We start from the raw sequence: 25,952 nt of genomic DNA on the forward strand, positions 1-25,952 counted from the left end.
CTCACTGAATTAAAGGGCAACTACACCAGAAAATCAACACTTCTTAGATTTTTCCCAGACCTCAAAGGTCATCCCCTGATGTGGTTTAAGCATTGTTTTGAACACAGAAAATCCAATTTAGTTGTTTTTCTATTAAAAAAGTGTGAAAAAACGAGGGTAAACCAGAACGAATGGGGACTTCCAAAACCTGGAAAAACAAAACCAAGAAAACGGAATTTGGGGGGAAAAAACAGTAGGCAAAAAATAAAAGATTCTACCAACATTTTTTTGCTGTGTATGACTGCACTTTAGAATGTGTGTCATCCTGCAGTATACCATTTTGGAGGAAGTTGAGCTCACGTCCAATATTGACTATGCACCCAAGAGGGAAAGAGGTGGGGCCATCCTAGAAATGTTTTAGTGTAGAATAATATGTACAATTTAGCAGACGCTTTTATCCAAAGCGACTTACAGTCATGCGTGAATACATTTTTACGTATTGGGTGGTCCCGGGAATCGAACCCAATATCCTGGCGTTGCAATGCTGTACCAAGATGCATGACAGGGTTATAAATGCTTTGTGAAGCCTTAATTTAATATGATTTATAAGGCCTTTATTAAGCGGTGCTTATGCCACCCCTCATATTGTATATAGTGAGTTATGTCAGATTTGACATTACATTTACATTTTACATTTTAGTCATTTAGCAGACGCTCTTATCCAGAGCGACTTACAGTTAGTGAGTGCATACATTATTTTATTTTTCATACTGGCCCCCCGTGGGAATCGAACCCACAACCCTGGAGTTGCAAACGCCATGCTCTACCAACTGGGCTACATCCCTGCCGGCCATTCCCCTCCAGTACCCTGGACGACGCTGGGCCAATTGTGCGCCGCCCCATGGGTCTCCCGGTCGCGGCCGGCTACGACAGAGCCTGGATTCGAACCAGGATCTCTAGTAGCACAGCCTTAGACCACTGCGCCACTCGGGAGTATACATTGGTGGTTATGTCACACAGTTATGAACCCTTTATAAAGCATGACATACAGTTATATATGATTTGTAACACATTTATGTAGTGTTTTAGAAGGCTTTATGAAGGCTTTATATATAATATAATAAAATATATATAATATGCCATTTAGCAGACGCATTTATCCAAAGCAACTCACAGTCATGTGTGCATAATTATTATTTTTTCACGTATGGGTGGTCCCGGGGATCGAACCCACTACCCTGGCGTTACAAGCGCCATGCTCTACCAATTGAGCTACAGAGGAGCACATAAGCTGCACGTCATTTAAAGTGGGACCCTACAACTTATAAAGGCTTTATAGAGCATATATAAAGTCTTCATAAACACTACATAGCTTTTTCTCAAACCATTTATAAGCAAAGTTATACTACACAAAGCATGATGCAAAAAGGTCCTTTACTACACTACATCTTGTGCTTTGCCAAATAGTATGCATGATACTGAATAATTCATTGGTATTTCTGTGAGATCAGGGCACACAGAAACACAATCCACTATCTCAAACACAGCTGAAATACGGATTCATTCAGTACATTCAGTACGGGACATTCAGTAGGAGCTCATCTGAATGCAGCACGCGCTCCTTGGCTTGACTTTTTATAGACTGAACACTTGAGAGGAGAAGCAGCCCAGTAACCACAGACTATAGCGATCTGTATTCAACTCATGTTCAGCTGCATAAACCTTGCGGGTCTGAGCTAACTTCAAACGATTGAGAGAGAGAGAGAGAGAGAGAGAGAGAGAGAGAGAGAGAGAGAGAGAGAGAGAGAGAGAGAGAGAGAGAGAGAGAGAGAGAGAGAGAGAGAGAGAGAGAGAGAGAGAGAGAGAGAGAGAGAGAGAGAGAGAGAGAGAGAGAGAGAGAGAGAGAGAGAGAGAGAGAGAGAGAGAGAGAGAGAGAGAGAGAGAGAGAGAGAGAGAGAGAGAAAGTTGGGCAGAATGGAGGTGAGGACAGTGCTTTGGAAGTGCTGCCAATAAGTGGGAGAAACAGAGAAAAAAGCCTTGTCTGTGGGCACAAATAAGCTAACCTCAGCTTGCGAAAAACATGGCAGTTCTATTTGAAGAACAGGGCTATACACTCAAAGAAAGACTATAGTGCCTTTTTATATGAGTTGGTTTAATGTATATTATTGCAAATATAAAAATTATGAAGTGCCAGTCCAACGATTTATGTATTTTTAGTCTGTGTAATCATATTAAATTACAGACACTCTACATATTCAATATTAACTAAGATCTGTATAAGAAGACACAGAGGAATCATATTCATGTCACAACTGAAAGTCTAGCATGCTGTATTTCTTTCACAGTTATATCAGTGTATTTACAGTGCATTCGGAAAGTATTCATCCCACTTGACTTTATCCACATTTTGTTACGTTACAGCCTTATCTAAAATGGATTAACTTATTTTTTCCCCTCATCAATCTACACACAATATCAAATAATAAAAAAGCAAAAACAGGTTTTTAGAAATGTTTACAAATGTATTAAAAATAAAACAAACAGTAATACCTTATTGACATAAGTATTCAGACCCTTTGCTATGAGACTCGAAATTGAGCTCAGGTGCATCCTGTTTCCATTGATCATCCTTGAGATGTTTCTACATCTTGATTGGAGTCCACCTGTGATAAATTCAATTGATTGGACATGATTTGGAAAGGCACATACCTGTCTATATAAGGTCCCACAGTTGACAGTGCATGTCAGAGCAAAAACCAAGCCATGAGGTCGAAGGAATTGTCTGTAGAGCTCCGAGACAGGATTGTGTCAAGGCACAGATCTGGGGAAGGGTACCAAAAAATGTCTGCAACATTGAAGTTCCCCAAGAACATAGTGGCCTCCACCATTCTTAAATGGAAGAAGTTTGGAACCACCAAGACTCTTTCTAGAGCTGGCTGCCCGGCCAAACTGAGCAATCGGGGGAGAATTGCCTTGGTCAGGGAGGTGACCAAGAACCCGATGGTCACTCTGAAAGAGCTCCAGAGTTCCTCTGTGGAGATGGGAGAACCTTCCAGAAGGACAACAATCTCTGCAGCACTCCACCAATCTGGCCTTTATGGTAGTGGCCAGACAGAAGCCCCTCCTCAGTAAAAGGCACATAACAGACCGCTTGGAGTTTGCCAAAAGACACCTAAAGGACTCTCAGACCATGAGAAACAAGATTCTCACATCTGGAAGAATCCTGACACCATCCCTATGGTGAAGCATGGTGGTGGCAGCATCATGCTGTGGGGATGTTTTTCAGTGGCAGGGACTGGGAGATTAGTCAGGATCGAGGGAAAGCTGAACAGAGCAAAGTACAGAGAGATTCTTGATGAAAACCTGCTCCACAGCGCTCTGGACCTCAGACTGGGGCGATGGTTCACCTTCCAACAGGAAAACGACCCTAAGCACACAGCCAAGACAACGCAGGAGTGACTTCGGGACAAGTCTCTGAATGTCCTTGAGTGGCCCAGCCAGAGCCCGGACTTGATCTCGATCGAACTTCTCTGGAGAGACCTGAAGATAGCCGTGCAGCGACGCTCCCCATCCTCCCCAAATACAGGTGTGCCAAGCTTGTAGTGTCATACCCAAGAATAATCGAGCAGGTAATCACTGCCAAAGGTGCTTTAACAAAGTACTCAGTAAAGGGTCTGAATACTTATGTGATATTTCAGTTTTTTACTTTTCATACATTTGCAAAAGTTCTAAAAAACAGTTTTTGCTTTGTCATTATGGGGTATTGTGTGTAGATTGATGAGGGAAAAAACAATTTAATCAATTTTAGAATAAGGCTGTAACGTAACAAAATGTGGAATAAGTCAAGGGGTCTGAATACTTTCCGAATGCACTGTATTTACTTTGATCCATAGTGATTGTAGCCCATAGTAATTGTAGTATGGTAGTATTAGTATAGTAACCCCCCCATGCATAGTCACTACCCACAAATTACCTCGACTAACCTGTACCCACGCACATTGACTTGGTACCGGTACCCCCTTGTATATAGCCTCGTTATTGTTATTTTATTGTCTTACTTTTTATAAAAAAAATTACTTTACTTTACTTTATTTAGTAAATATTTTCTTAACTCTATTTCTTGAACTGCATTCTTGGCTTGTAAGTAAGCATTTCACAGTAAGGTCTACACCTGTTGTATTCGGCGAATGTGACAAATAAAATTTGATTTGATTTGATTTAAATAGTAGCTGTTATTTTGGTGTTTGTTCTAGAACTCTGAGGAAAGGAAGCATTGCTGAGTGTTGTGACATTAGACGTGTAGGTGAAGTGAGAGCTTAAAAAAATACCTATTTCTGAATAAGTGTGGCGTATATAATAGTGTTTTCTTAAGTGAAAACTATAGGGACGGAGAGAGAGAAGAAGAAGGAGAAGAAGAATGAGAAGAAGAAGAAGAAGAAGAAGAAGAAGAAGAAGAAACAGCAGCAGTTCCCTAGCTACGCTCAGTCCCACTCCTGCTGTCTCACCTCGCTGACATAGATAGCCATGTCCTCCTCCTCGTCTGTCCTGTAGCACAACGTCAGGCCCAGCTTCTCCTGGCTGTTGAGTCGAGACAGCTCCACCTCCTACAGACATACAGAGAACAGAGGTCAACAAACCACACATGGATAATAACACTAACCAGCTTCTCCTGGCTGTTTAGCCGACACAGCTCTACCCCCTATACACACAGAAGGGACAAGAACACACCACCTGTGTTGTGTCATTAGAGCAGATACGGTGGCAATAAATTGAGCAATTGCATATTTTTGAGTAGAAGATATTAGTCTACTTTGAGACAACATAAACATGCACATATTGCTTTTGAGTGTATGACCTTGACTTCAAAAGTGTATTGAGATTTATATTGAGAAATGCAGTTGCAATATAAATAATATAATAATAATATGCCATTTAGCAGACGCTTTTATCCAAAGCGACTTACAGTCATGCGTGCATACATTTTTGTGTATGGGTGGTATAAAGTGCCTTGAGACCTAAGGAATGCAATCCATTACATTCATTAGCATAATTAGATACCAAAGAGCAACAGTGACCACATAAAAATTATGTTGTAGTTGTGCCAAGTCCATCAATGTATAAAAAATGCAGTTATTGAAGCTTGTTACTCTACTTGTTATCAAACAGCATATTGACTTTGGCTGGGTAGAAGAGCTTGTCTTAACTCTTTGAGTGTGTGTGTTTGATGATGAAAGCTGTTCTCTAAACGTTCTGTGAACGGCTTGATCAGTCATGTCTTTGATAACTGTCAAAAGCTCTCAAGTGTTTTTACTGAGCAGTTACAGCCTAACATTAGATTATTAGTTAAACTCATATGTAGGTGAATATATTCAGTGGTGCAGCACCCGCCACTGAAGTATTCCTCATCTCTGCAGAAGCCTCATGGAGAGACCAACCACAAACCGGGAACATCCCTAGAACATTAGCTAAGATTCCCGTTTAAGATCTGGTTTTATCTAACATTAGGATGAGAACATCCCCAAAACATTCAAAGAATGTTTTTGATAATGAAATGTTAATTTTTTTATCCTTGGAATGTTCTCCTAACGTTCACTATAATGTTCCCAGCAAACCAAAATTGGTTCTGTGAAAGTTCCCAGAACATTCGTTAGGTTGCGGCAAATGTTCTCATAACATAAAAACTGTCTAGTCAAGCTGATGATTGTATAAAACATTCGCCTGATGTTGTAAGAACATTCCAAGAACACATTTCGTCTGTTCTTTAAAGGTTCCCAAATGTTTCATTAGGTTGTCGAAACAGTTTGGTGGGAACATTGTGGGGACATCACAAAAGACAAACTGTCCAGTTGTGCAGATGATTATAGAATGTTTATTTTAGGGTGAAAAAAACATTAACCTGATGCTACAAGAACATTCGCAGAACACATTTTCTATGTTCTTTAAAAGTTCCTAAAACATTCATTTAGGTTGTGGGAACATTGTGGGGATATGACGAGATAGGTTCATAAAACACTAAAACATCCAGTTGTGCAGACATTCAGATAATGTTTGTATCAGGGTGCACAAAACATTCCTTTGATGTTGCAACATTTTTGACAGAACAGCCTTTCTGAGTTATTGAAAGGTTCCCAAAACATGTAATTAGGTTGTGGTATCCGTGTGGATTCAGTACAAGAGATAGGTTCCAAAAGCACAAAATATGCTCAGTTATGATGACACTCATTCAATGTTTAAGTTAGGTTGCACAGGACATTCCTTTAATGTTGTAAGAATGTTGACAGAACACCTGGTCTAAGTTCTTTAAGTACAATATGTGAATATCACAAGAATATTCTTGCAACATCCCAGACTCCCATAACTGAATTAAATGTTCTGGAAATCTTTAAGAGGTTGCACAGAACATTCCTACAATGTTCCACAATTTCCAAATAAGTCAGTTTTTATGACTAATCAAAGTATATTAAATGTTCTGGGAACCTTTAAATAACTAAATAAAGGCTGTTCTGTCAACATTCTTGCAACATCAAAGGACTGTTATGTGCACCCTGATACAAACACTATCTGAATGTCAGCACAACTGGACAGTTTTAGTGTTTTGGGGACCTATCCACACAATGTTCCCACAACCTAAATACATGTTTTAGGAACCTTGAAAGAACATAAAAAAGGTATTCTGGGAACATTCTTGCAACATCAGGCGATTGTTACCTAATAGAAACGTTGAATAATCATCCGCACAACTGGACAGTTTTTGTGTTTTGGGAAAATATATTTTGTGATGTCTCCACAATGTTCCCATCAGACTGTTCCCACAACCTAATGAAACATTTTGGGAACCTTTTACATGAAAGGGGGCCAGAGCCATATCAATCATATCAATATCAATACCATATAATCATATGAAACAAAACACAATTGGCCTCGTATACCACACACTGTTTTAGATTAATAGCTATTTTCTGAGCCTAATGTACATAAACAGCAGGACATTGATAACGCAAGGAAATTACATCTCAATCATCACTTTCAAAAATACATTACACACATACAGTAGGGTAGGCTACAGTACCAACAACACAGACTAGTAGAAAAACAACAAATAGTCCAGCTGGTTGTGTCCCAATGTTATAACACGTCAGGGGTGTTGAGGGGAATCAAGTGTGAAATGGCCTCTCCACAAGGCCTTCATTAGCGCAGTAACACACCACAGACTCCTATAGACACGGTGTATGTGAGCGTGCGTGCATGCGTGTGGTTGTGTGTGAGTGTGCATGTGTGTTTGTGTAGAAAAGAGGCTGAAGGGGCAAAGGGGGCTCAAATAGGTTTGGGATGAAGAAATAAAAGAAATAGAGAGATTCATTTTCTCCGTGACATCTGTGGGTTGGCTGGTTACACGTGTCAGATATGTCAGACACTTTGGGAGGAGGGGAGAAGAGGGGGATCAGAGACCAAAGGCTGGAAGAGGAGAGGGGGAGAGTGGGAGCAAATAGAGCTGCCACAGACAGCCACCTGGTGCCTCTCCACTCCAGCAATACTGTATGTCCCCTCATTGAGACACTCTCTCCCTGAGGCTTCCCAATCTACCCCAGCCCCCTGTCTATCCCATTTCCTCTCCCACCCCAGCCCTCTGCCTCCTTCTCGTTCTCCCCTGCTCCACTCTGGCCATATGCCCCCATCCCCTTCTTGCCACTCACTCCCCCAAGGATCTCCCCCCTCCTCTTCCCCCTCTACCCCCAACCTCCCCACTGTGACAGACCATCAAAGAGACCCTGGGTCCATTGACCTGCTGCAACAATAATCAACCTGGACTCAGGGGTAGACGTAACATAGTACATAGTACATGTGGTCCTCTGTAGCTCAATTGGTAGAGCATGGCGCTTGTAACGCCAGGGTAGTGGGTTCGATCCCCGGGACCAGCCATACGTAAAAATGTATGCACACATGACTGTAAGTCGCTTTGGATAAAAGCGTCTGCTAAATGGCATATTATAATTATATGTTAATCTGTCCTACTCCATTTAGTATGATACAGTTGAAGTCAGAAGTTTACATTTTAGTCATTTAGCAGACGCTCTTATCCAGAGCAATTAGGGTTAAGTGCCTTGCTCAGGGGCACAGACAGATTTTTCACGTAGTCAGCTCAGGGATTAGAACCAGCGACCGTTTCGGTTACTGGCACAACGCTGTTAACCACTAAGCTACCTGCCGCCCGAAAACTTGTTTTTCAACCACTCCACAAATTTCTTGTTAACAAACTATCGTTTTGGCAAGTCGGTTAGGACATCTACTTTGTACATGACACAAGTAATTTTTCCAACAATTGTTTACAGACAGATTATTTCACTTATAATTCACTGTATCACAATTCCAGTGGGTCAGAAGTTTACATACACTAAGTTGACTGTGCCTTTAAACAGCTTGGAAAATTCCAGAAAATGATGTCATGGCTTTAGAAGCTTCTGATAGGCTAATTGACATCATTTGAGTCAATTGGAGGTGTACCTGTGGATGTATTTCAAGGCCTACCTTCAAACTCAGTTTCTCTTTGCTTGACATCATGGGAAAATCTAAAGAAATCAGCCAAGAGCTCAGAAAAAAAATTCTAGACCTCCACAAGTCTTGTTCATCCTTGGGAGCAATTTCCAAATGCCTGAAGGTACCACTTTCATCTGTACAAACAACAGTACGCAAGTATAAACACCATGGGACCACGCAGCCATCATACTGCTCAGGAAGGAGACACGTTCTGTCTCCTAGAGATGAACATACTTTGGTGCAAAAGGTGCAAATAAATCCCAGAACAACAGCAAAGGACCTTGTGAAGATGCTGGAGGAAACAGGTACAAAACTATCTATATCCACAGTAAAACAAGTCCTATATTGACATAACCTGAAAGGCTGCTCAGCAAGGAAGAAGCCACTGCTCCAAAACCGGCATAAAAAAGCCAGACTACGGTTTGCAACTGCACATGGGGACAAATATCGTACTATTTGGAGAAATGTCCTCTGGTCTGATGAAACAAAAATAGAACTGTTTGGCCATAATGACCATCGTTATGTTTGGAGGAAAAAGGGGGTTGCTTGCAAGCCGAAGAACACCATCCCAACCGTGAAGCACGGGGGTGGCAGCATCATGCTGTGGGGGTGCTTTGCTGCAGGAGGGACTGGTGCACTTCACAAAATAAATGGCATCATTAGGAAGGAAAATTATGTAGATATATTGAAGCAACATCTCAAGACATCAGTCAGGAAGTTAAAGCTTGGTCGCAAATGGGTCTTCCAAATGGACAATGACCCCAAGCATACTTCCAAAGTTGTGGCAAAATGGCATAAGGACAACAAAGTCAAGGTATTGGAGTGGCCATCACAAAGCCCTGACCTCAATCCTATAGAAGATTTGTGGGCAGAACTGAAAAAGCGTGTGCGTGCAAGGAGTGCCACCTCCTGAGTGGCACAGTGGTCTAAGGCACTGCATTACAGTGCTAGCTGTGCCACTAGAGATCCTGGTTCGAATCCAGGCTCTGTCGTAGCCGGCCGCGACCGGGAGACCCATGGGGTGGCGCACAATTGGCCCAGCGTCGTCCAGGGTAGGGGAGGGAATGGCCGGCAGGGATGTAGCTCAGTTGGTAGAGCATGGCGTTTGCAACGCCAGGGTTGTGGGTTCGATTCCCACGGGGGGCCAGCATGAAAAAAATAAAAATAATGTATGCACTCACTAACTGTAAGTCGCTTTGGATAAGAGCGTCTGCTAAATGACAAAAAAAAAAAAAAAAAAAAGGAGGCCTACAAACCTGACTCAGTTACACCAGCTCTGTCAGGAGGAATGGGCCAAAATTCACCCAACTTATTGTGGAAGGCTACCCGAAACGTTTGACCCAAGTTAAACAATTTAAAGGCAATGCTACCAAATACTAATTGAGTGTATGTAAACTTCTGACCCACTGGGAATGTGATGAAATAAATAAAAGCTGTAATAAATCATTCTCTCTACTATTATTCTGACATTTCACATTCTTAAAATAAAGTGGTGACCCTAACTGACCTAAAACAGGGAATTTTTACTAGGATTAAATGTCAGGAATTGTGAAAAACTGAGTTTAAATATATTTGGCTAAGGTGTATGTAAACTTCCAACTTCAACTGTATGTTAGATATCGTATGGTATGTATTAATTTATGTATGTCCATCATCCATTTCATATGATATGTTACAAATTACAATTTGTATGATATGTTAAAAATGTGCAATATGTATGATACTGTTTGATACGAATTCCAATTTGTTGTGGCGAATGTTAGCTAGGTGGCTAACATTAGCTAGGCTAGGGTTAGGGTTAGGGCTGTTGCTGTGAATGTATTACCACCACACCGGGAGTCATGACCACGTGACCGCTGAGTTACAGTAATCTCTTCTTATGCACTCTGGACATGCCTTAGTAGTACCCAACTCGCTAACGATCATCAGGTCGCTAATGGCCAGTATCAACAGGATACTGGTCGGGTGAGGTTGTGTTTCTCTAGCGGGAGGTAAGCTTGGCTTCTTATATGGTGTCGAGTAAAACTTAAACCATGTATTTAGATTGTAGTTAGGTATTGTAGGTAGTTTATCTAGGTAGTTATTGTAGGTAAGTATTGTATTCGGCTGAGCCCGGTGAAGCATGAGGCTAGCTAAACCACTACCTGGACCAATAAAGCTAGCTAGCTAGCGGGTAGCTACTGTTAACTATTAGCAACTGTGGATAGTTGTTTCCAATGTTATTTCACGCTTAAGAGTACCTGTAATTATGCCAGCTAGCTACCTCCCATTCAGCTGTTTTTCTAACCTCCTTATCTGAAGTGTTAACGTTAGGTAGTTAGTAGTTACTGTACTCGAAATGTAGCTAGCTTGTTGCTACATGGATAGCTAACTAAACAATAGCTGGAACGACCTAGCTGTAATATTTGGAGATGCTTTCTCTCCGTTGGGACAGACGCGAACTGGCTGAATCGATTCAGTGGCTAGCTTTGCACTTAACTGGCTAACAGTAGCTACTAAGGGTAAGTTATAACCTACATTTATTTTTGTTTTGTTTTTACATACTGGTAACCAGAGTCGTTCAAGGGAATTCGGGACATGGGTGACTAGTTAACGTTAGCTTGGCTCTCTCTGTGTTTCGTGCCGTGGGAGGAGGGGTTGGTTCATTGGCAGAGAGCAATGGCTAGCTAGTATGCTAACTATTCTAGCTAACTAACTGGCTGAATAAATTGACGAAGTACTCACTCAAACTGTCAAAACTAACCCAAAACTTTACACAACGTTAGACACGGACACGAATGATCTGTTTGGCGTGTTAACACACTGGTGGTTTGTTGTAACCGAGTATTGGTGCTAAACCGTGTTATTGGAGGCTGGCATGCTAGTTGGCTATGTCGTCATAGGATTCGGTGCCCTGGACGGTTTTCACGGAAGAATACTGTACCAAGTTAGCTGAATCAACTAAGTTAGAGTCTATTCCTAGAAAACATTGAACCGCTGTAGTTTACAACAATTATAATTTCTAAAGTGGAAGTTGGGAGAGTTATATTTGAGTGTTTCAGTGAAACGTAAGTGAGGGAGGCCCCGCTCTCTCGCTTTCCCAGATGTTTAGTTCATTTCATTCCGATCTCCTTTGCATTATTGTAGCCTTTTTCTGTAGCCTGTCAACTATATGTCTGTCTATACCTGTTCTCTCTTCAATTCACAGGCCATACAAACGCTTCACACCGCGTGGCTGCTGCAACTCTAATCTGGTGGTCCCTGTGCGCACGACCCACGTGGAGTTCCAGGTCTCCGGCAGCCTCTGGAACTGCCGTTCTGCGGCCAACAAGGCAGAGTTAATCTCAGCCTATGCCACTCTCCAGTCCCTCAACTTCTTGGCGCTGACGGAAACATGGATTACCACAGAAAACACTGCTACTCCTACTGCTCTTTCCTCGTCTGACCATGTGTTCTTGCATACCCCGAGAGCATCTGGTCAGCACAGCGGTGGCACAGAAATCCTCATCTCTCCCAAGTGGACATTCTCTCTTTTTCCCCTGACCCATCTGTCTATCTCCTCATTTGAATTCCATGCTGTCACAGTCACTAGCCCATTCAAGCTTAACATCCTTGTCATTTATCGCCCTCCAGGTTCCCTTGGAGAGTTCATCAATGAGCTTGACGCCTTGATAAGTTCCTTACCTGAGGATGGCTCACCCCTCACAGTTCTGGGTGACTTTAACCTCCCTACGTCTGCCTTTGACTCATTTCTCTCTGCCTCCTTCTTTCCACTCCTTTCCTCTTTTGACCTCACCCTCTCACCGCCCCCCCCCTACTCACAACCCATCTTTACTAGATGCTGTTCTTCTACTAATCTCACTGCAACTCCCCTCCAAGTCTCCGACCACTACTTTGTATCCTTTTCTCTCTCGCTCTCCTCCAACACTACTCACTCTGCCCCTACTCAGATGGTAATGTGCCGTCGCAACCTTCGCTCTCTCTCTCCCACTACTCTCTCCTCTTCCATCCTATCATCTCTTCCCTCTGCTAAATCCTTCTCCCTCCGATCTCCTGATTCTGCCTCCTCAACCCTCCTCTCCTCCCTTTCTGCATCTTTTGACTCTCTATGTCCCCTATCCTCCCGGACGGCTCGGTCCTCCCCTCCTGCTCCGTGGCTTGATGACTCATTGCGAGCTCACAGAAGAGGGCTCCGGGCAGCCGAGCGGAAATGGAGGAAAACTAGACTCCCTGCGGACCTGTCATCTTTTCACTCCCTCCTCTCTACATTCTCTTTCTCTGTTTCCGCTGCTAAAGCCACTTTCTGCCACTCTAAATTTCAAGCCTCTGCCTCTAACCCTAGGAAGCTCTTTGCCACCTTCTCCTCCCTGCTGAATCCTCCTCCTCCTCCCCCTCCCTCCTCCCTCTCTGTGGATGACTTCATCAACCATTTTGAAAACAAGGTTGACGACATCCGATCCTCATTTATTAAGTCAAATGACACCGCTGGTCCTGCTCACACTGCCCTACCCTATGCTTTGACTTCTTTCTCCCCTCACTCTCCAGATGAAATCTTGCGACTTGTGACGGCCGGCCGCCCAACAACCTGCCCGCTTGACCCTATCCCCTCCTCTCTTCTCCAGACCATTTCCGGAGACCTTCTCCCTTACCTCACCTCGCTCATCAACTCATCCTTGACCGCTGGCCATGTCCCTTCCGTCTTCAAGAGAGCGAGAGTTGCACCCCTCCTCAAAAAACCTACACTCGATCCCTCCGATGTCAACAACTACAGACCAGTATCCCTTCTTTCTTTTCTCTTCAAAACTCTTGAGCGTGCCGTCTCTAGCCAAGTCTCCTGCTATCTCTCTCAGAATTACTTTCTTGATCCAAACCAGTCAGGTTTCAAGACTGGTCATTCAACTGAGACCGCTCTTTTCTGTGTCACGGAGGCTCTCCACACTGCTAAAGCTAACTCTCTCTCCTCTGCTCTTATCCTTCTAGACCTATCCGCTGCTTTTGATACTGTGAACCATCAGATACTCCTCTCCACCCTCTCTGAGTTGGGCATCTCCGGTGCTGCTCACTCTTGGATTGCGTCCTACCTGACAGGTCGCTCCTACTAGGTGGCGTGGCGAGAATCTGTCTCCGCACCACGTGCTCTCACCACTGGTGTCCCCCAGGGCTCAGTTCTAGGCCCTCTCCTATTCTCTCTATACACCAAGTCACTTGGCTCTGTCATATCCACACATGGTCTCTCCTATCATTGCTACGCAGACGACAAAATTCATTTTCTCCTTTCCCCCTTCTGATATCCAGGTGGCGAATGTCTGGCAGACATATCAGTGTGGATGTCGGATCACCACCTCAAGCTGAACCTCGGCAAGACAGAGCTGCTCTTCCTCCCGGGGAAGGACTGCCCGCTCCATGATCTCGCCATCACGGTTGACAACTTCATTGTTGTCCTCCTCCCAGAGTGCAAAGAACCTTGGCGTGACCCTGGACAACACTCTGTCGTTCTCCGCTAACATCAAACCGGTGACCCGATCCTGCAGGTTCATGCTCTACAACATTCGCAGAGTACGAACCTACCTTACACAGAAAGCGGCACAGGTCCTAATCCAGGCACTTGTCATGTCCCGTCTGGATTAATGCAACTCGCTGTTGGCTGGGCTCTCTGCCTGTGCCATTAAACCGCTACAATTTATCCAGAACGCTGCAGCCCGTCTGGTGTTCAACCTTCCCAAGTTCTCTTATGTCACCCAGCTCCTCCGCACACTCCACTGGCTTCCAGTTGAGGCTCGCATCTACTACAAGACCATGGTGCTTGCCTACGGAGCTGTGAGGGGAACGGCACCTCCTTACTTTCAGATCCTACACCCAAACTAGGGTACTACATTCATCCACCTCTGGCCTGCTAGCCCCCCTACCTCTACGGAAGCACAGTTCCCGCTCAGCCCAGTCAAAGCTATTCGCTGCTCTGGCACACCAATGGTGAAACCAGCTCCCCCACGACACCAGGACAGTGGAGTCACTGACCACCTTCCGGAGACACTTGAAACCCTACCTCTTTAAGGAATACCTGGAATAGTATAAAGTAATCCTTCTTCCCCCACCCCACATAAAAAATAAAAAAAGGTGGTTGTCCCACTGGCTATCATAAGTTGAATGCACCAAATGATGTAAATGTAAATGTACTCAGGGCTCTATTGTCCCTCTAACCACTCTGACATCAAACACTTGTCATCAAAACAGTATCATGCTTTTAAAACTCTCCTCACTGTGATTGATAAATTTGAAGAAAGAAGTTCAACAACAGGTTGAAACTGAAGGGAAACATGGTCGTGGTGGATGTTGTTTCAAAGCCTAACACAATGAAAATGGACAGCGCTTTCTAAGGTGATGATTAATTCAAAACCACATATGCATATTAGAGCTTATTGGCCTATTTATGAGCCCCAAAAAAACATGAATTAAAATAATGATTGTGCTGTTATACAATACATAGCCTACCACATATGTCACGATCGTCATATGGAACAGACCAAGGCGCAGCGTGATGAACAAACATGACTTTAATTAGTTAAAGCGTCAAAATACAAAACAAAACACGACTCGTGACGTCCACGGTATCAATGACCGAACACGGAACAAAAACCCACAACCACAAAGGGAAAACATACAGTTTAAATATGGCTCCCAATCAGAGACAACCAGCCAACAGCTGACACTCGTTGCCTCTGATTGGGAGTCACTCAGGCAAACGTAGAATACAACAAACTAGAATGAACACCAACATAGAAATACACACATAGAAATGAACACACCCTGGCTCAACATAATGAGTCCCAGAGCCAGGGTGTGACAGTACCCCCCCCTAAAGGCGCGGACTGCGACCGCGCCTCAACTAAACAAACCAGGGGAGGGCTGGGCGGGCATACCTCCTCGGCGGCGGTTCTGGCTCCGGCCTTGACCACCACCCTCCAATACACCCCCATAGTGCCCCTGGTCCAGTCTGGCCCCGCCGGCTGGAGCAGGACTGGACTTAACAGGAGCGATCCTTACCAGGCTGTCGACTCGCACCCCTGGCTTGGTGCGTGGAGGAGGAACGGGCCTTCCCAGGCTGACGACTCGCACCCCTGGCTTTGTGCGTGGAGGAGGAACGGGCCTTACCAGGCTGACGACTCGCACCCCTGGCTTGGTGCGTGGAAGAGGGACGGGCCTTACCAGGCTGACGACTCGCACCCCTGGCTTGGTGCGTGGAAGAGGGACGGGCCTTACCAGGCTGACTTCTCGCACCCCTGGCTTAGTGCGAGTGGCAGGAACAGGCCGGACCGGGCTGGCGACGCGCACCGTAGGTTTGGTGCGAGTGGCAGGAACAGGCCGGGTCGGGCTGGCGACGCGCACCGTAGACTTGGTGCGGGTGGCAGGAACAGGCCGGACCGGGCTGGCGACGCGCACCGTAGGTTTGGTGCGAGTGGCAGGAACAGGCCGGGTCGGGCTGGCTACGCGCACCGTAGACTTGGTGCGGGTGGCAGGAACAGGCCGGACCGGACTGGCGACGCGCACCGTAGGTTTAGTGCGTGGAGCAGGGACAGGCCGGGCTGGGCTGTCGACGCACACCGTAGGCTTGGTGCGTGGAGCAGGGACAGGCCGGGCTGGGCTGTCGACGCACACCGTAGGCTTGGTGCGTGGAGCAGGGACAGGCCGGGCTGGGCTGTCGACGCACACCGTAGGCTTGGTGCGTGGAGCAGGGACAGGCCGGACTGGGCTGGCGACGCACACCGTAGGCTTGGTGCGTGGAGCAGGGACAGGCCGAACCGGGCTGTGGAGACGGATAGGAGGCCTGGAGTGAAGAGCGGCCACCAGCCGTCCTGGCTGAATGCCTACCCTCACACACTCTGTGTGAGGCATCCGCACAGGACGTACAGGGCGGTGTACCCCTGGCCTGGTGGCCTTCTGGATCCGCCCCCTTTTCTCCTCCGTCAGCCCCGTCGTCCATGCCGTGTGCCCCCCCCTAAAAAATTTCTGGGGTTGCCTCACGACCGTCCGACGACGACCCTGATCACGCCGTAGCTCCTCTCTACGGCGCGCCTCCACCGTCTCTTCTCCCAGCGCTTCCTCCCATGTCCAGCCCAAGAGCTGCCCCTGGACACGCTGCTTGGTCGTTGCATGGTGGGTTTTTCTGTCAAGGTCGAGGTAAGGAGTAGACCAAGGCGCAGCGTGATGAACAAACATGACTTTAATTAGTTAAAGCGTCAAAATACAAAACAAAACACGACTCGTGACGTCCACGGTATCAAAGACCGAACACGGAACAAAAACCCACAACCACAAAGGGAAAACATACAGTTTAAATATGGCTCCCAATCAGAGACAACCAGCCAACAGCTGACACTCGTTGCCTCTGATTGGGAGTCACTCAGGCAAACATAGAATACAACAAACTAGAATGAACACCAACATAGAAATACACACATAGAAATGAACACACCCTGGCTCAACATAATGAGTCCCAGAGCCAGGGTGTGACAACATATTACGCATGGCAGAAAAACATTTTAAAAAACGGATTCAAGATATCTTTCGTACATAAATGGTCTAGACTACTGTATACTCCAAAATTAAACAAATTCAGAGTTAGCATAGAATTATACTGAATTTGTATTTGATTTTGCATAGCCTAGTAATGGGGCATTTCTTTTATTATCAGAATTAATAGGCTGACACATTACCTTTAGCTACAGAATATCTCACCACCATGCATTTCCATCTCCTCGACTCTCCTTCATTCCTTTCTCGAGCATGCAGAGAGAGGGGCTGTCAACAGTTTAATGAAATATGTTTAGTTGTGAAAACATGTTACTATCAATGTTCCCGAACAGATTTCACTTGGTTTCCCAAATTAAGAACTGGGTAGCTGCAGTAACAGGGTTGGAGAGCACATGTCATACAGAGTTTATGGTGGAATATCACTTGTCATATGGCGAGAGGCTGCATGCTCCTCAAACAATGGTTGATGCGTGGAGTGAAATAACCGGAGTAGCCTACGAACCAGCGGGAAAGTAGCCTCCATTCGCTATTCGAGTGCATTCAGTGTGCAAAACTAATTTTACATACTAAAGACAAGATTACATTTAGAATAATATGATGGTTGAAAGAGTGAACAGTGTGTGCATCCTAAGGCAAGGAACAGAGCACAAGCTTTTTTTGCATCAATCGCCTATAGTCGCATCATGCAGCACATATATGTTGTGATTTCTAAAGCATTCTAAGGTTTGTATCATTCACACTGAACAAAAATATAAATGCAAAAAATAATTGCTGAAATAAAAGATCCCAGAAATGTCCCATACGCATAAAAGGGCTATTTCTCTCAAAATGTGTGCAGAAGTTTGTTTACATCCCCGTTACTGAGTATTTCTCCTTTGCCAAGATAATCCATCCACCTTACAGGTGTGGCATATCAAGAAGCTAATTAAACTGCATGATTATTATACAGGTGCACCTTGTGCTGGGAACAATAAAAGGCCACTTTTATGTGTGCAGTTTTGTCACCCAACACAATGCCACAGATATCTCAAGTTTTGAGGAAGTGTACAATTGGCATGCAGACTGCAGGAATGTCCACCAGAGCCGTTGCCAGATAATTTAATGTTAATTTCTCTACCATAAGCCGCCTCCAACGTCGTTTTAGAGAATTTGGCAGTACATCCACACCTGCAGACCACATGTAACCACGCCAGCCCAGGACCTCCACATCCGGCTTCTTCACCTGCGTGATCGTCTGTGAACAGCCACCTGGACAGCTGATGAAACTGTGGGTTTGTATAACCGAATAATTTCTGCACAAACTGTCAGAAACGGTCACAGGGAAGCTCATCTGCGTGCTCATCGTCCTAACCAGGGTCTTGATCTGACTTTAGTTCGGCGTCGTAACCGACTTCAGTTGGTAATGCTGGCACGCTGGAGAAGTGTATTCTTCATGGATCATTCCCGGTATGAAACTGTACCGGGCAGATGGCAGACAGCTTGTATGGTGTCTAGTCTTTGTGGCCAGGTTGCACTAATTGCACTCCAGCACACAAGAGAAAAAAGAGAAAGAGAGAAATAGAGACAGGGAGAAAGGGAACAGACCAATATAAGAAACTACACTGAGTATACCAAACATTAGGACCACCTTCCTAACATTAACTTGCACCCTCTTTTGCCCTCAGAACAGCCTCAATTCGTCTGGGCATGGACTCTACAAGGTGTCGAAAGCGTTCCACAGGGATGCTGTCCCATGTTCATTCCAATGCTTCCCACAGTTGTGTCAAGTTGGCTGGATGTCCTTTGGGTGGTGGACCATTCTTGATACACACAGAAAATGGTTGAGCGTGAAAAACCCAGCTGCTTTGCAGTTCTTGACACAAATCGGTGCGCCTGGCACTTGCTACCATACCCCGTTCAAAGGCACTTACATTTCTTGTCTGCCCATTCACCCTCTGAATGGCACACATACACAATCCATGTCTCAATTGTCTCGAGGCTTACAAAATAATTATTTAACTTGTCTCCTCCTCTTCATCTACACTGATTGAAGTGGATTTAACAAGTGACATTATAAAGGATCATAGCTTTCACCTGGATTCACCTGGTCAGTCTATGTCATGGAAAGAGTAGGTGTTCTTAATGTTTTGTACACTCAGTGTCTATTGTCAGAGCTCTCTGTTCTTCATTTCTTTTGACAGACTGACGATATCTCAGATCTCGAACTGACTGTTTCTTAAAACTATTAAATGAATATGTCCCAATTGGCACCCTATTCCCTATAGGCCCTGGTCAAAAGTAAACCACTATATAGGAAAATATTGCCTTTTGGGATGCAGCCTATGACAACTTCAAATCCCCATCACTGATATGAAAAGGATATGAAAGGAAAAGGAATTAAAGGATTTACAGCTGAATAGATATGAAAAGGCAAACAAAAACATCAGTCAACCAGTGATATTATACCTACTACTACTAATGGTGTATCGTTTGACATCATCGTTAGAAGCGTTAGACACAGTGATAGCTGAGACTACTGATGGTTTCATGATGCAATAAAGGAGTCATGAAGGAAACAGAGATTGTGTGTGGTGTCAATGTAGATGAGGGGAATGAATATGTAATATACATGTTTTTTCTGTAACATGTCCGGTATTAACAGTATATGCAAATCTAGGGGAATGTCTTGATGACGTGATGGATGTTCAATAGGAAGAGTTTTTGATGTCAAATATCTGCCATATCTATGGGATTGTCTCTGAGACATCTCGCAAAAAATATACCACACAAATTATCAAGTGATCCCGAAGGCACAAGTGAAAGTGTGTGATGTTTAATGTCTTTCCCATCTCGTTGAGTGGAATAAGCCTGAATAAGTTAGTCTAATTAATTACTATGTGGTGGTAGAGTGGAGAGGACCTGTGGCAAAATTAACAGGAAAAACAGAGAGACGTGATTAGAAGAGGTTGGATAAAACGTCTGAGTGTGTGTGTCTGGAATGGGAAGTGTTCTGGCGGCCCTGTTTCCTTTCCCCCCCTCACACACACACACACACACACTTCTGTTTCCCCCTCACACACACACACACACACCAGTGTGTAAATCCTTGATAAGGCAAAGGGCCCCTTCTCCTGATCCATCACATACACTCGGCGGTCCCTCTCTCTCCCTCTCTTCCTTTCCGTTTTGCCATTTTCCGGGCGAGCTCTCAGCCTCTCGGGCGGGAGATTGCGATGTAGCGGCTGCAGAGCGGTAACGGGGGACGGTGGCCTGAGTAAATGAATGACTGCGACGGCGTGATTAGAAGGGACTGCCACCCACCGTCTGGCTGCATTGGATGCTGTCATAATAATCGCTGCCTTTGATTACCAGTAATTGAAAAAGCAGTCACAAACGTGTCTGTGGATGGCTGCCACCGGTACAGGCAGAAAAGAGAGGGGAGTGCTCCTCTCCTATCAGGGAGAAAGAGGGGGAAGATGAAGAAGAGCTCCTCTCATACCGGAGAGGAAAGCGGCAACACACTTTTCTGCTAAAAGCTTAAGATATAGCCTAATACATCTGGTGAAGAAATGGCCCTATGGTCTGCCTTGTATATTGTATCAGGCCTACATTTAAAATGTATTTGTCACATGCTTCGTAAACAACAGGTTTAGACTAACAGTGAAATGCTTACTTACGGGCCCTTCCCAACGATGCAGAGAGAAAAATATAGAAAACATAATAACACAAGGAATAAATACACAATGAGTAATGATAACTTTGCTATATACGAGTCGATGTGCAGGGGTACAAGGTCATTGAGGTAGCTATGTACATACAGTAAAGGTAGAGATAAGGGCAGCAGGTAGCTTAGTGGTGAAGAGCGTTGTGCCAGTAACCGAAAGGTCGCTGGTTCTAATCCCCGAGCCGACTAGGTGAAAAATCTGTCGATGTGCCCTTGAGCAAGGCACTTAACCCTAATTGCTCCTGTAAGTCCTGTAAGAGCGTCTGCTAAATGACTAAAATATAAATGTGGATGAAGTGACTAGGAAACAAGATAGATAATAAACAGTAGCAGCAGAGTATGTGAAGAGTCAAAAGATAGGTGCAGTGAAATGTTGTTTTACAGGGTCAGCCATAGTAGTACGGTGCCCCTGGAGCAAATTAGGGTTAAGTGCTTTGCTCAAGGGCACATTGGCAGATGTTTCACCTTGTCTGCTCAGGTATTCGAACCAGCAACTTTTTGGTTACAGGCCCAATGTTCTAACCACTAGGCTACCTGCCACCCATCCGAAGATGTTTAGTGTCCTGTTGGTTCCAGACTTGGTGCATCGGTACCACTTGCAGTCTATGAGTTGGGTGGCTGAAGTCTTTGACCATTTTTAGGGCCTTTCTCTGACACCGCCTGGTATAGAGGTCCTGGATGGCAGGGAGCTCGGCCCCAGTGGTGTACTGGGGCGCACGCACTACCGTCTGTAGTGCCTTGCGGTCGGATGCCAAGCAGTTGCCATACCAAGCAGTGATGCAGCCAGTCAAGATGCTCTCAATGGTGCAGCTGTATAACTTTTTGAGGATCTGAGGGTCCATGCCAAATCTTTTTAGACTCCTGAGGGGGAAGAAGCGTTGTCGTGCCTTCTTTACTACTGTGTTGGTGTGTGTAGACCATGTTAATTCCTTAGTGATGTGGACACATAGAAACTTCAAGCTCTCGACCCGCTCCACAATAGCCCCATCGATGTGGATGGGGGCGTGCTCGCCCCTCCGTTTCCTGTAGTCCATGATCAGCTACTTTGTCTTTCTGACACTGAGGGAGAGGTTGTTGTCCAGGCACCACACTGCCAGGTCACTGACCTCCTCTCTATAGGCGGTCTCATCGTCGTCGGTGATCAGGCCTACCACCGTCGTGTCGTCAGCAAACTTAATGATGGTGTTGGAGTCGTGCATGGCCACGCAGTTGTGGGTGAACAGGGAGTACAGGAGGGTACTAAGCACGCACCCCTGAGGGGCCCCCGTGTTGAGGGTCAGCGAGGTGGATGTGTTGTTGCCTACCCTCACCACCTGGGGGGCGGCTCTTCAGGAAGTCCAGGATCCATTTGCAGAGGGAGGTGTTTAGTTCCAGGATCCTTACCTTAGTGATGAGTTTGGAGGGCACTATGGTGTTGAACGTTGAGCTGTAGTCAATGATAAGCGTTATCACCTAGGTGTTCCTCTTGTCCATGTGGGAGAGGGCAGTGTGGAGTGAAATAGAGATTGCGTCATCTGTGGATCTGTTGGGGTGGTATGCAAATTGAGTGGATCCAGGGTGTCTGAGATGATGGTGTTGATGTGAGCCATGAACAGCCTTTCAAAGCATTTCGTGGCTACAGATGTGAGTGCTACGGGGTGATAGTCATTTAGACAGGTTACCTTGGCGTTCTTGGGCAAAGGAACTATTGTGGTCTGCTTGAAACATATAGGTCTTACAGACTGGGTCAATATTTAAACCTTGTCTCTGATTTTCAAACAAATTTAAGTCAGGACTGAGACTGGATCACTCAGGAACACTTGACACCTATTGGAAAGCCACTCTGGTGTGTCTTTGGGATATTTGTTTTTGTAATTGTCCTACAAAAAAATTTAACTATCCCAAGGGTTAGGTTTTCAGAAGATTACAGTGGGTTTTCCTCTAACCTTTTACATGGGCTTTGCACCTTTCATATTTATTTTGATCCTGACAAACTTCCCAGTCCGTGCCGGTGACAAGCATACCCATAACATCATGGTGCCACCACAATGCTTGAAAATACAGAGAGTTTCCCTCTATGTTGTGTTTATTGGATTTGACCCAGACCTGTAGTTATTAATTTAGAGTTATTATTTTTCTTTCACTCTGAAAATTTGAAGTTGTATAGATCGGTAGGAAAAAATTCAATGTAATTCCTTTTTAGATTTAATTTTAAGGCAGCACAATTTTAAGATGTTCACTCTCTGAGAAGGCATCACCTGAACCCATTAAGTCCTTATCTTGGGTTATAAATAGTATACAGTGTAAAGAGAACATGGAGGCTAAACAAAACTATAGTTCCTCACAATGAATCTTTTGATGGCTCTCTTTCTCCCTAACCCAACCCCTTGTCTCTCACTACTCAAGCCATTGTACTAAAGGAAATCATCAATGTCCTTGCTTAATGAAATGGTAAGCCAACATTTCATTACCTATATTATATTTCCGCTGTGATGTAATAGCAGGGTGCCCACATTATGATTTTTCCTCAGACTGAGGTAATTTCAAAAATCTCCCTCTCATTTTGATAAATGAAGGAATAAACCTCACTCTGAAATAGAGGCCTTCAGATCTGAACGGTCTTCTTCTCAGAACATATTCTACTGACGTACATTAAATGAAGGTGGGTTAGCATGGAATATACCTGCTCCCAAAGTATCAAGTAAAAAAGGGTGCAGACAGGCTGCAAAGCACACACAACATAATAGGATTCGTTAATAGAAATGAGGCATAACGAAAAGTAATATATTATATTTGCGTTGAATCTATTGCCAAGGCCGAGGCAGCAGCGACACAAGTGGATGAGCAAATCTCTTTAGAGAAGAAGGGTGAGAAATAACTCAAGCTCAGTGGGTGGAAGGAAGGAAGCATTCAAACAAATTCAAATAAAACAAAAGAGAAAATGTATTCATCATACATCACTCAAAGCAAAGCCAGACTGGCTACACAGTTTACCTGGTCCTCAATGATGTGGAAATAAAGATTATTAGTACGGGAGGAGGATGAGAGGTGGAGTGGGGGCCTGTTGGATTGAGACAGCCAAGAGTCGACATGGAGCCAGTTTATCATCACCTCCTGTCTCATCTGCATCTAGATCAGTGTCTCTCTGTGTGTGTGTGTGTGTATCTGTGTGTGTGTCTAAATTATAGGCTTAAATCATCATCTGTCAAACTAACCCAGGAGTCTGCCCATGCACCTGTGGGTTAGTTCAGCACAAACAAAGATGGAAGAGGAAGATTGGTTTGAATTGACACACTGCTGTATTTATGGAAAGAAAACCTGAAGCTTGTTCCACTCAGGGCTTTATTTTAACAAACCTAACGCAATGGTAAATCTTAGCGTTGGCGTTAGTGTTATACGTTCAAGGGTGTGTCCAAAATATTGTAGCTATTTTCACAACCGCGAAAGGCTGGATTTTAATGAATAAACAAGTTGTGGGTGAGTCGAGGCTTGGCCCCTCACTAGCCAATCAGAACATGCTCCATGGTTAAATATATGGTTGCTTCAAGTTGTGTATTTACGGTCTTTTGTGTATTGCGTTCTCATCAACTCCAATTACAATGTTAGTCCATTATAGCCTGGTTCGTTAAAGGGATACTTCAGGATTTTGGCAAAGAAGCCCTTTATCTACTTCCCCAGAGTCAGATGAACTCATGGATAAATGTTTTATGTCTGCATCCAGTATGAAGGAAGTTAAAAGGTAGTTTCGCGAGCCAATGCTAACTAGTGTTAGCGCAATGACTAGAAGTCTTTTGTATAATAATAATATGCCATTTAGCAGACGCTTTTATCCAAAGCGACTTACAGTCATGCGTGCATACATTTTTGTGTATGGGTGGTCCCGGGTATCAAACCCACTACCTTGGCGTTACAAGCGCCGTGCTCTACCAGCTGAGCTACAGAGGACCACATCTACTAGCATGCTAGCAGTTAACATAGACTTCCAGTCAATGCATTAACACCAGTTAGAACAAATAATGCAACAAATATTGTGGTTAACCTCAAATATACAAATTGATAAAAAGCCAGTATTTTTTGATAAAAAAAATAAGTATTATCTTCGTAAATTATATTATAGGTAGGACTGGTGGAGTTATGTTGCACATGCAGCTAAAAAAAACATATGGAAATGTCTGCTCTACCCAAAATTACAACCAAATAATTGCAGCATTACCGCAAAAATGGAAGAGGAAAGTGGAAGGGGGAAAAAGTAAATAATTGGTTAATGAAAATTGTGATAAATAAAAAAGTATACCAGTTTCATTTAAGGACCAAAGGATTGACAGCCGTCCCATATAGATTGCAAAATAGTTGGGAAGAGATTTTTGACTTACCGATTCCATGGTATAGTGTTTATGAACTGATACGCAAAACGATGCCGAATTCAAAACTTAGAATTTTTCCATTTAAATTATTATACAAAATTCTTGCTACCAATATAATGTTATTTGTATGTGGGATACAGTCTTCCCAGCTCTGCAGATTTTTCTGCGAAGAGACAGAATCATTAGATCATTTGTTTTGGTACTGTCCATTTGTGGCTTGGTTTTGGTCACAGGTCCAGCAATGGCTGAAGGATTGCAATATTTACCTGGAGCTAACCCTGCAGATAGCACTACTGGGTGATCTGATCGATCAATAATATAATAATACTTTTAGCAAAAAAAAATATTTTCAATTTACAATCTGTAGAAACAATGAGAATAGAAGGGTTCAGAACTTTTGTGAAACATCACAGTACAGTTGAAAAATATATGGCAAATAGAAATCCAATATGGATGATGTTAAGAGATAGATGGGAGGTGTTGAATGGAGCTGAAGGATGGGAGTAATAACAACTAACAACAACTAATAAAAGCAAGATAACTAATGTAGGGCACGCTGTGTCCATAATAAGTATATAGGTTATAGGTTGAGAGCTTTTGTGAAGGAGCAAAGTTAGAGAGATATGGCGTGTAGAAGCAAAACGGATGGACATCATGAAAATGATCAGATAGGTTGAGGGTAGAGGAAGTTCAGGAGTTAAAAACAAACAAAATAGAATTATTGTAAAATTGACTGTGTCCATAAAAAGTATATAGTATGTATAAGCTGGAAGTAGAGGCCTAAGCGTTGTTGTTCACTAGTTTACCACAATTAGGGAAGGGGTGGTGGGGTTGGAAAGTAATAAAGGGAAATATATTTTTAAAAAGGATATGTATATATGTAT

The 25,952-nt window shown here is 44.1% G+C and overlaps 1 protein-coding gene across 2 annotated transcripts in view; it reads right to left on the reverse strand.

Annotated features, from left to right (window-relative positions):
- Positions 1-25,952, reverse strand: part of LOC121577052 (PDZ domain-containing RING finger protein 4-like) — a 117,824-nt gene that overhangs the window by 23,566 nt on the left and 68,306 nt on the right. For both annotated transcript variants that reach the window (XM_041890767.1, XM_041890766.1), the window contains exon 4: positions 4,485-4,583. In XM_041890767.1, coding sequence (XP_041746701.1) covers positions 4,485-4,583 — 99 coding nt within the window. The remainder of the gene's footprint in view (positions 1-4,484; positions 4,584-25,952) is intronic.

This window comes from Coregonus clupeaformis, chromosome 11 (assembly GCF_020615455.1).
Source record: "Coregonus clupeaformis isolate EN_2021a chromosome 11, ASM2061545v1, whole genome shotgun sequence".
In the NCBI taxonomy this organism is placed as follows: domain Eukaryota; kingdom Metazoa; phylum Chordata; class Actinopteri; order Salmoniformes; family Salmonidae; genus Coregonus; species Coregonus clupeaformis.